The sequence below is a fragment of the Chionomys nivalis genome, chromosome 16, assembly GCF_950005125.1.
Source record: "Chionomys nivalis chromosome 16, mChiNiv1.1, whole genome shotgun sequence".
NCBI lineage: Eukaryota > Metazoa > Chordata > Mammalia > Rodentia > Cricetidae > Chionomys > Chionomys nivalis.
This window is the reverse complement of record NC_080101.1, coordinates 53844215-53856309: the sequence shown is the minus strand read 5'-3', so window position 1 is coordinate 53856309 and position 12095 is coordinate 53844215. Positions and strand designations below refer to the sequence as shown.

The 12095-nt window shown below is 43.5% G+C and overlaps 1 protein-coding gene across 6 annotated transcripts in view; it reads left to right on the top strand.

Annotated features, from left to right (window-relative positions):
• Window positions 1-12095, top strand: part of Jph1 (junctophilin 1) — an 84822-nt gene that overhangs the window by 812 nt on the left and 71915 nt on the right. For all 6 annotated transcript variants that reach the window (XM_057790524.1, XM_057790527.1, XM_057790522.1 and 3 more), the window contains exon 2: window positions 5341-6100. In XM_057790524.1, coding sequence (XP_057646507.1) covers window positions 5341-6100 — 760 coding nt within the window. The remainder of the gene's footprint in view (window positions 1-5340; window positions 6101-12095) is intronic.

Here is a 12095-nt window from a genome sequence, read left to right as displayed (position 1 = left end):
CACCACCACCAGCACCACCACCACCACTCGGGAGGACTGCGTGGGTACGCGAATGGGGAGCCAGGGTCTGCTGCGATCTGGTTCCCCGGGCGAGCGGGGTGTCCACACCCGGGGAGTTAGGCGTGCGTGTACCTGGCTGGGGCCAGCGCTGCGCTGCCATCAGGAGGGCTGGGCAGGCGAGAGGACGCTGTCACTTGAGCCCGTCACATTACGTTCCTGATCCCTCCCTCTCCGGGCCGGGTTTGAAATCGCCACTGTTGGTGGAGTTAGACGGACGCCTTGGGCAGCGCGGCTGCCGGTCTGTGCTGACCGCCCCGCGGTTTGGTTTCATGTGGAGTCTCGTATTTCGCTTCTGGTCCTCTAGTTAGCCTAAAGATAGAAGCCAGAACCCCATAAGTAGGATGTTGGGGAGTTGGACCTTATGGAGGGTGTATTTTGAAGTGTCCTAGTTATGGGCGGCGAAGCGACCACCCAAAGCAGGTGAAATTCTTAATTTTCTCTCTAACTCTAATTTGGCTCCGTGAAGTACTTTGAATTAGCAGAACTGTAATCTTTGCTGACCTGGAGATCTTTGGGCAAATTACTGATAAAAGCGCTTTAGGAAAAGGGCGACAGAATTGCCATTTTTAAAAAAGAAAAAAGTTAAAAAGAGTATAGAGAATGCTATATCCCTGATATACATTAAAGGGTGTGGCCTAAACACACCTGGATGCAATTTAACAATGTTTGCCATATAAACTGTGTATATTATAAGTCAGGATTCATTTTTCTCTCTAGGAAGAGCATACATTAGTGAAACAGGTGTCAAAACTTGATTAATTTCTTTGAAAACAAAGTCGAGGGAGACGAATGGCTTATGTTTTGGCAAAGTAGTTTTTCTGATAATAAACAGAATCATATTTAATTGAAAAGGGTTGTAGGAGGCTCTGTCACCTTTTGGAATTAAGCCGCTTCAGGGCTGGAGGATATTGAAGGGATCCAATTAAAAGTTTCTCCAGCCCACTGGAATCCCGTTATGCGATTGCTTATATAAAAGCTTATACAATTTGTACACTTCACTTGCTCAGAACACTTGGGCCGTGTTTCAAATGCAAAACAGCAGAATGGTAGGATTAAAAAAAGAGACATCTTTTCACCCTTCAGTATAAAGGCTATGGGTCTCATGGATTAAAGGGAGGAGGGTCTTTATACTTTTCTATGGACCCTGAGTGCCTTGGTAGTTAACAGGGACCTTGAGGGTTTGAATCTAGCAGAAAATAACTTGTTAACAGCGTTATGAATGTTTGTTTCTGACTGGATTTTATTGGAAGCCCTAGCTCTAATATAGCAAAATATTATGATCAGCGGTGGAAAATTTGTTTTTTTTTTATGTAATCGTTGTATAGCCCTTATTTAAAGAGCATAAAATAGACTTATTTTTATTGTAATCTAATTACAATGTAGGCTTCTTTTAAAAGTTAAAACTCATTCAATGAAACCTGGTCGTTTAGAGTATCCATTATACCTAGTAATCAAAACGCAGAGAGCACAGTAAAAGTCATCGTTGTGCCTGTGCTGTTTGTAAGGCCGAATACACCTCCAAATGGCTATGAATAATCTGCCTTCTGTTTGAAACCAACTTTGAACATTTTAAAAGACAAAATTCGGCATCACCGTAGCACTGTAGATTTCCTTTTCTACCAAAAAAAGCAACAAACCCTGGTGTGCTATAATCAGAACACAATTTCAACATGCAGTTCACTTTTGCCTTCTCTGTGCTAGTCAGTTCCTCACGTCACCACATTTTATTAGAAAGTTCGTGATTTAAAAAAAAATGCACTGAACGGAGCTATAGTGGCACAGTTTATTCATATGGAGGTTTAGTCCAAGTGGAAGTAGGAGCATCAGCTTCTTTATTCCTAAGCGTTGGCTTAATTCTGCCTCCCTGCCCGTGCATTTAGGGTGACAGTAGAGAGGGAAGTCGTAATTCCCTGTGAGAAGTATCACTTTACTTCACTAGAGATTTCTGTCAAGTGTTGCTGAAATAGAAACTCCCTAAATATTAAGAACCAAATGCATCATATTCATGAAATTCAAGTCTAGATTCCCAGATTCCTTTCTGCAAATTCCAATCTGCTATACTTTTTTAAAAACCTGCTATAAGACTATGGAACCTATCTCTAAAGATCCACTGTTCTGTTTGTGTATTTGGGTGGGGGGTCACTGGTAGCCCAGGCTAGCTTCAAGCTGAGGATGACCTTGAACTGTAAGCATTCTGCGTCTACCTCTCCAGGATGAGGTGGGGATGGAATCTAGGCATCATTCACACCAGACAAGCACACCACCAATAGAACCACAACTTCCACCTCAACCATGTGCTTCTGTTTTCTTTTTTAACAGAATTATAGCTGCATATAGCCTTTCAAAGCATGTAAGTTTGGCACACAGAAGTCCGAGTTTGACTAAAATTCATTCCAGTCTGGATGCCATTCATTACAGTATTGTGCCGTTTAAGACCTTTAAAAAATCAGTTCTCAAACGAACACAATGTAAAATAAAACCTGAAAAAACCCTTTGTTTTCTTATTAGATACGCACTGGAGTTTAGGGATGGAAAATAGTAAATCACATCTCCTTTTGAACAAAAGAACTTGGAGACCACCTGCTTCATAAAGAAATAGGTTCTGTTTTCTAGGTTCATTGACTGAAGCAAACCTCTTTAAAACTTCAGATCAACTACTTAGAATTTGAACAAGCTGATTTCTAGTGATGCTGTGGATGTCCTGGAGTAATTCTCTCCAATACTGTGATTTTACAGCAACATGGAAGGTGATGGGCACCTTTGTCCCTTGCCCCTGTTCTATTTCATAGCCCCAAAGATATTTAAACTTTCTAATTACTGCTGTTCTTTAAACAGCCTGAATGTTGAAGCTGCTCTTTGGAAAGGCTAAGTCCTGGTTTGATGCTGGAGCTATCATTTGGAGGGAAGTGGGCACTAGTTGTCCATCAGTGTTTCGGATCTGCTAAGATGGGATTGTTGTATTTTAAAAGACTAAATACTTACACCAAATAGCATCTTTCCAAATTATTTTAGCAAACTCATTCTGTATAAAAGTTAGAATGATAGGACTATGGCATTTTAAAACAATAAAATGTTGGTGACTTGTTTTAGTGTGTGTATAAGGTATAAGGTGTATAACTTTCATCATACTATTTAGATTTTATCTAGGAAAAGTCAAAGTTGAAAGTTCAATAATTCATTGTCTTTTCCTATTGGGGCAGCAGTGTTTGGAGATAACTGTTTTTCAGTAGGAAGCTCATTACCATGGAAAACAAAAAACCCTTAACTTTTTTTTTAGGCAGGGTCCATCCAGCTGTGTAGCCCAGACTGGCTGGGAGCACATGACCCTCCTGCTGCCTCACCCTCCCAGATGCTGGCATTGTGGGCATGTATTTCCATACCCAGCTCCTGAAATGTTTGTATGTAACAATTTTACCCTGTTTAGAGAGCTGCTGTGCCCCACCCCCTTCAGGAGTTCATAGGTATGAAGATCTACTTAGACTATGGCAGTCATAGTACCAGACCCCTTCATATTTCATTGTTGCCCCACTGTGTCCGGTTTATATGATATAAATATGTCAGCACGAGAAGAGAAGATGGTCTTGAAACTGATCCAAACCTTTGTCTTAGGAACAGTGCCTATTTACACAGTGATATAGCACCACTGGCTCGCACGGACATGGTGATACGTGCTTGTAATCCTATTTACACAGTGATATAGCACCACTGGCTCGCACAGGCATGGTGATACTTGTAATCCCTACATGTAGGAGGCTAAAGCAGGAGGATTGAGAGTTCCAGGCTAATCTGAGCTACGTACTAAGACACCACCTTAAGAAATAACAGTACTCCCAACGGAATCAACACTTTTTGTATTAAAAATAAATATATTCCAACCACTGGAAACCTACAAGGTGATGTAAAATACGAAGTATAATCAGAAGACAGAACATGATCAACACAGACTATAATCATGATTTATTTTCTGTGACATTGGAAATTGTTATGAACAACACCAAAGTAGTTATGTTTAAATTTTCTTCCAGATAGCTGTTCTGGGGTCATACTAAGGATAAAACATTTGCCTTTAATTAAAGAAAATGGTCTTGACTTTGAAAATTCTAGCTCCTTAGTTTAGCCTTCATTTCCTCCAAAGAATATTCTAAAACTCCTATCAGGTTTTTTTTTTAACTTATCTTTGGTTATTAAGTAGAAAAACTCACTGAAAATAAGCTTATTTTATATGTATATATTATATTCCTATTATATTATGTATTTATACTCTTGTTAGACTTTTTAAAAGTATATTTATTGAAAACATGATCTGGATCAGCAAAATTGTAATGGACACTGTCAAGTATTCAACGATTTTTAAAAAGTTTCTTTCATCCCAGCAGTTCTTTCAAGCTCTTTAAACATAGTCTCCAGGCACCCGAAGACCACAGGACACATAAGCCATGAATGAGTCTGAAACATTTGCCTTCCTTTGAGAATCAGTTCCTGCCCTCAGGCATTTGCAGTGTGTGCTGAGACTGTCAGTGCTCTGGCTGAGACTAGGGAGAGCCATACAGAGCATGGCCAGGAGAAAACCAATTTAGCAAGTAATATGCCACTGTGCCGTCCCTCCACACGCTCCTGTCGGTCCTCAGGACTCAACAGTTTGCCCTTCCCTGAGTGTAGGATGTTTCACGTAGTAAAAGAACCAAGACAGCTCCTTAGACAACTCATGTCCCAAGTATTCTGATCACTGTTACTAATGTTAAACCTTCGTGCTTTTTAAAATGTTGTCCTGGGCATGGACCTCAAAACCATTTTCAGCTCAGTTAGTAAGACTGTGTTTGAAACCATGGCTAAAATACATTGTGTGGTGCCCCCCCCCCATGCGTGGCAGGCACTGCCCCATTAAAATCTTTCATGCTTGCAGGAGGAGAAAGGTGATTCCCAATGATCACTCTTTGTATTAGGGGGGAAATGTGGTTCACGGCTCCAAGTGTGTAACTCACTGATGAAGCATTAGCCTAGTATTTATAAGGTCTTAGGTTCAGTTTCCAGAGAAACACCCTCACCAAACAATGGTTTCTGTGCATGCCTACCACTCATAAAAATTTAAATGAAAAGCAGAAGTCTGGCTATCATTAAAGCCATAAGAGTCAAAGTCATTCACAGGTGGATGAAAACTTATCAGGTTGCCCCAAGAAGTGTGTTGAATTTAACCCTGGCCCTTCCTGCCCAGGGTACTGTTCTCTCTGTGCAGATGCCGTCCTCCAAAACTCATCCCCCTGCCGATCTGTTCTCTCGAAGGTACCTACCAGGGCCAGTGGGCTGGAGGCATGCGGCACGGCTATGGCGTGCGCCAGAGTGTGCCATATGGTATGGCCACGGTGATCCGCTCCCCACTGCGCACCTCGCTGGCCTCACTGCGGAGCGAGCAGAGCAATGGCAGTGTGCTGCACGACGCTGCCGCCGCTGCTGCAGACAACCCGGCTGGCACCAGAGGTGGCTTCGTGCTTAATTTCCACGCGGACACGGAACTGGGCAAGAAGAAGGGTGGCCTCTTCCGACGGGGCTCCCTGCTTGGCAGCATGAAACTGCGCAAGTCCGAATCCAAGTCTTCCATCTCCAGCAAGCGCAGCTCGGTCCGCAGTGATGCAGCCATGAGCAGAATCAGTTCCAGTGATGCCAACTCCACCATCAGCTTCGGTGACGTTGACTGTGATTTTTGCCCTGTGGAAGATCACGTGGATGCCACCACCACGGAAACCTACATGGGCGAGTGGAAGAACGATAAGCGCAATGGCTTCGGCGTCAGCGAGCGCTCCAATGGCATGAAGTATGAAGGCGAGTGGGCCAATAACAAGAGGCATGGGTACGGCTGCACCGTGTTTCCCGATGGCTCCAAGGAAGAGGGAAAATACAAAAATAATATCCTAGTCCGTGGAATAAGGAAGCAGCTTATACCGATCAGAAATACAAAAACTCGGGAGAAGGTGGATAGAGCAATTGAAGGCGCACAAAGGGCTGCCGCCATGGCCAGAACCAAAGTGGAAATAGCAAACTCAAGGTATGTAGATCCAGAACGGCTGGTTTGGCTTAAGGTGGGGATGGAGGTTCTCAGAACACTGCAGTTTTCTCTGTCTGCTGATGGTATTACCAAGTAGGTTCCCGGTGCACTTAGAGGGGAGAAAAGACTGAAAAATGACCGACTCTAACAAAATGGGAGTGAGAAACCATTTTCAAAAGCTGTTGAAGGAACGTGGAGAAACCTTTTTCTTCCAAATTTTGTCCCTAATATTTAACAGCCTTATGAAGTTCATTCAGACATCCTTCTAAGTCCAGAAAGTTAATATTATTAAAAATACCTCTGAAATACTGTCACCACTTTATGTGTTTAAAAAATATATCCCTTTGTGTAGAAACATACCTATAATATAGACTATATACTTTTATTACAATATTAAGCTGAACATATTTACAACTCCTCAGTAAGATTATTCTAACCTAGTAGGTTAAAATTCTAACCTAGTAGGTTAAAATTCTAACCTAGTAGGTTAAAATTGAGGCCTTCTAGGAGAAACCAGATTTGGGAAAGATGCCGAGGTCTAGGCAAGGCAAAAGCAGAAAGGGTCAGGATAAAATCTGGAATGCACGTTGAAAAAGAGCTTCCCCACAGGAACAGACAGAGTGCCAAGGCTGGGAAGGATCGCCCCAGTCTGTGCAGGAAAGATTAGATCCCTGGTGTAGTAGAAGGAAGGGGTGGAGAGAACTTGACGTGGACAGATGTGATTCTTACTGTGTCAGGGTTGGAAAAAAGTAGAGCAGTCAAGAGGGGGGCTGGCTTCAGCAAGAGAAAACGGGTCGGTAAGAGATGGACAAAGGGATACAGGAGGAAATGGGTTGGTAAGAGATGGGCAAAGGGATGCAGGAAGAAACAGTTCGTAAGAGATGGACAAAAGGATGCAGGAAGAAACGGGTCAGTAAGAGATGGACAAAGGGATGCAGGAAGAAACAGGTCAGTAAGAGATGGACAAAAGGATGCAGGAGGAAACGGGTCAGTAAGAGATGGACAAAGGGATGCAGGAGGAAACAGGTCAGTAAGAGATGGACAAAGGGATGCATATGGGCGCGGGACAGCTCTGTGCTTGAGCTTTTACTCTAGAAACTAAGTTCCATGGTTCAACACAAGGGATGGCGGCACCTGGTAGAGTCTTATCAAGGATAGGTACCATCGGTTAAACAGGGTAGTTTTGCTGGGAGGTTTTAGTTTTAGGGGTTGAGGAGTAGCCATAGTTATGTGTGACTTCAGACATAAATTTGGCCTAGAATATTTAAAATCCTGTTTCTGCTTCAGTAGTACTCGTTCTCCTTAGTCAGCCGTCCTCTGAAACCACAAAATATTAGCACATCTTCGGGTTTCCATTCTTAGTACTGAATCTGTGAGTAGTCTCGCCCCTTTTGGTTGGACCGTAGGAGGTTTACAGTACTTGAACATCTTTTAAAGATTTATTATTTACGTATAAGTGTTTGTGAGGTTCTGTGTACCACATGCTGGGTCCCCTAAAGGTCAGAAGAGGATGTCTAGTGCCCTGGAGCTGGAGCGATAGACACTTTTGAGGTACTGTGTGGGCACTAGAAACTAAACCCTGGTCCTCTACTAGAGTAGCGCATGCTCTTAATGGCTGAGCCATCTCTCCAGCCCCAGTATTTGAACTTTTAATTCACAAAAGAAATGGTAACTTTATAACTGTTCTTTAATACTTCAAGAATTCCGAATTCATTTTGTTTTGCTTTGTTTTGAGTGCTCCTGTGTTAGGAATACCGTTGGATGAAAAAGGCTCTCATTTTTTGTATTCTGTTAGCACACACAATTTTCCTCAACTCCAACTTCCTCACAGGGTTTCTCCTGCCCTCTTTCCCGAGCATCCTCTCGCGAATAGTTTTCTTTGCTAAGCTCTAGATCTGCATGCATTTCAGGGTGCTTGGCTCCTGCATTCTCGCTGGCTTCCGTGGCCCTTGGCTCCCTTTTAGAGCTGACAGTGCATCCTTTGCTTGCTGGGCCCTAATCTCTAATCTTAAATGTGCTCCTGGAATCTTCCATTCCATCCTTTTCTTACAAGTTAGTGACACACTACAGGCAAGTTCAGACTTAGTGGATGGAACATAAACCTGTGTGAGATGCTCTTGCAAGTGCTATATTCTAACTATTGGTTTTCATGACTTGTTGAAATGAGAGGAAATCACCTAACTGAAGGGCATACTTGTGACACAGAGATGATGTCTATCCTAACATCATCAAATGTTTCCCCAAATCAGTGCCATATTCTTCTGCTGAAAGACTTTGAGAGACTAGCTTTTAGCTTGGGGACATTGTGTCATATGCTAATATATTGTATCATATAGGTAATAGTTCAGACATCTTTTGATCTTAGACTTTCAGCAGCTCAGATTTCATTTAAGAACTTAGAAATACCCGATACATTCTGATAAGTGAAATAAGCTAGTGACAGGAAGGACAAATACTATCGGGTCCTACTTAAATTCACCATCAGTGACTAGCATGGGTCCCTACTCTGCTGCTAAAGAGATCTTAGCTAGGAGAGCAGCTGTGATTATTTCAAGAAGGAAGCACGCCTAGCCACCCCTACGCTTCCATGCCAATGGCTGACCTCAGCCTCCCTGCTATGTAGATGGCATGCTCTCTGAGAGACTTTCAGACCAGGGAGAATATGCCAGCATCCAAACCTAGACCCCTTGTCTTTCCTTCACCCATGTTTACGCACTGTTGGAACCTAACCAGCTGGGCTCGCTTCACTGAACTATTCCTGAGAATGGATCCCTTAGACATTGTGCTTGCTGTAGAGACGTCTGTTTGGGTAGAGAAGACTAAAGGTCACAGCTCCAGAACTTGAATGCCTCTGAGGTCTCATCTGATATACTCCCCTCAGATTCAGAGGTAGAGATTGCCCACTGTCCATCTGATTGCCCTGCTCCCAACACTCAAGGACCATTCTCTCAACTCCTTCTCTGGCAGTTCCTTCAGTCATCCTTGTCTTTTCAATCCTGTGTCTCATCCGGTCACCATCTACTCCATTGTGGCTCCAGTAATTCCTTAGGTGAGATGCTCAAGAGGCTCCTACTGCTTGAGAAAAATATTGTAAGGAAGAGAAAGCATTTGGTTGACAGAGCAAGTGGGAAGAGATCCTTACAGAGCCGTACTTCTTTAGAAGCTGGATATTCAGGGAGGAGTGCAGTCAAAACCAGTTTGGTGTTAAACCAAACCTCAGGAAACAACCATCAGAGAAGAGGGATGGGGCTCTGTGAGAGTACAGGAGAGCTGACCTAAAGCCACTGAGGACCTAAATGTGCGCTTATGGTGGGGTCACCCTATCACCTCAAGAAGAGGCAAGCAGCTACGTTAGAGAACTCACAGGAATGTCCTGCTACATTTCACTGAAGCTAGTGGGACTCACTGGTGCGTAGCTGTCCAGGCTGCAGTCTGGAGATGTCTGTAACTATGGAACAGGACAAGTAGTTGTGAGGGACATCTACCTTCCCCAGACCGTGAGCACCAGTTCTAGTGACAAGAACAATCTCTGGACAGGAAATGTTGAGAGGAACACTCCTCTCGTCCCTGCTAGCCCCAGATGTACGACTGTCATCACAGGCATGGATATGAGCAGTGCAGAAACAGAGAGTATATGAAGGGCCCTGGGTTCAGTTGACCTGATGCACAGGTCAGCTTGCTGTGTCTGTCTTCAGAACTCTTGGGTGGATTCCACACTCACCAGCTATAGAGTTAAATAGGAAAACACCTCACACTTGTCTGTAGGACTTTTAAAGACTGCTGGACATACTTTAACAGTTCCACGTCCCCTTCCCACCAGAATGTATCCTTCTTTCAGAGTGGAAGCCCTTCTACTTGGAGCTTTGCCCTGGCTCCCCCTGGCCAGCTCTTCAGTCCTCACTCACGTCAGTAAACGTCCACAAGGAAGGTACACAGGACCCTATCCTTTCCACCCCATTTCCATGCTCCTCAGTATGGGTTAAGTTCCCATGTTTATTGAGTTGCCATTGCATGGCAGGCATATGTTGATTCCATATGTTCTTCCCATATGGAATGGGAGGAACTGACCCTGCTGTTAGCCCTGGTCTCTTCTGTGTCCCCAACATGAGCTTTGATCAGGGGATCAATGGATAGTGAATTAAGTACTCATCGCTCAAGGTTTGAATACTGCCAGGGCTTCTGACATGGTTTTGCAGTGCATCTGTGAACCGGAGTTTGAAGGAAGAAAGTGTAGTGCTAACATTTTGTTGTGCCTTAATCTGATGGTCAAGGAAGTGTAGAAGATTCAGAAGTGATGTCACGGATACCCCTTTTCCTGGCAAAACCAGCGGGACTATAGGGTATGGTTAGGGGAAGAGCTGTAAGCTGACAAGGTGTCTCCATTCTCCGTGGAAGCTGAGCTGGTCCAATAATAAACAGTAATTCTTCTACAGATTAGGAACCCCCAGGAATTCAGTCCACAGTGATTGTAATAACATTGGTTCATTCTGTGCATGTGACAGCAACAATGTGAGCCAGAGAGAGAGAGCCTGTCGTCTCCCAAGAGTCAACGTTTCCTGAATATCCAGCTGTCTTTATTTTATTTGATTTTTCTGAAAGTTTCTCTTGTTCTGCCTCTTTCTTGGGGCTGTTTTCTTAATCTGAATCATCTCTGAGCCTAACATAGGAAGTCAAGCAGGATAGGTAGGTCAGTCCTTCATAAAAATCTTCACACTTCACACTTCACTTGTGAGCAGTTAAAATTCAAAGTCACCTGTGAGTCAGTGCATGGTATGGATCCAAAATAAACCGATTACTACTGATTCTAGCTGGCGGGGGGAGATTTAGATGGCAAAGTATTCTTCATTCTATACCAAGTTGTGGAAAGTCAAGTCGCTGAAATTCTCAGAATCTATTAGAAGAATATTCTTCCTCATCAGAATCAAAATGAAAAGTTTGCATTCTGCTTGTTTTTTTTTTTTTTCTGCTGTCTTAGTGACTTTTGTTTACTCAGTATTTTTGAAACAGCCTTGCTGCTGTCTTGCCCACACTGGACTTAAACTAGTAATCCTCCTGTCTCAGCCAACTAGTAATCCTTCTGCCTCAGCCTGCAACATCTTGGCATGACAGGCCAAGACACACAGTCTCAATTAAGAGCAATTTCATGTTACTTATTCTGAATTTTTTTTTTTTTTGGTTATTGTTATTTTACTGGGGGACTAGTTAATTCTTAGGTGTGAGCACAGTACACAGTAGTTTCTAGTTTGTTTTGTTTTTACTTTTTTTGATTCATTGTAGATTTTACAACATGCATTCCAATCCCACTTATTCCCCTGTCCCCCTGAATCCACCCTCTGCCCTTGTAACTTCTCCCCAAAACAAAATCAAGTTAAAGGGAAAAACCAAAATCCAAAGCAACAAAACCAAACACCAACAACAAAGCCATGAAGAATGTTGTGGAAGCTGTGGTGTGACGTGTTGAGACACACCGTAACCTTCAGTCCGTTCATGTCCACTTGCAACTGTCCATTCCCGTGAGTCTTTGGTCTGGCCCAAGGCCTCTGGTCTCTGTCACACCTCTGGTAATGGGCTTTCACGGGGGTCCTCCCAGTCATCCGGTCATTGTCCTGTGTCGTGGAGATCCTGCTGTTTTGGATCTATAGGTTAGTCTCTTTCACATGCTCCAAGGGTTCATAGATGGGGTGGCTGTTGGGGTGGGCTAACTCATAGCTCCAGTTCAGCACAGTAGTTTTTGCGTGAGGATAATTTCTTTCTAACATAGAAACTATCTGTTCAGGAGCCTACTGAACAGATAACACTGTGTCCCACTGAGCAGAGCACGGGTTATCATCCTTGCCTGGATGCTGGTGTTCTTCACATCATCACCCTGTGCACTTTATGCCAAGCTGGACCCCATGAGCACAGTTATAAGCTCCAGCCTGCTCCATGGGGCTGAGGATGTGACTCATTGTAGAGTACTGGCATAGTATGAGGTTGTGGGTTCAATCCTCAGCAT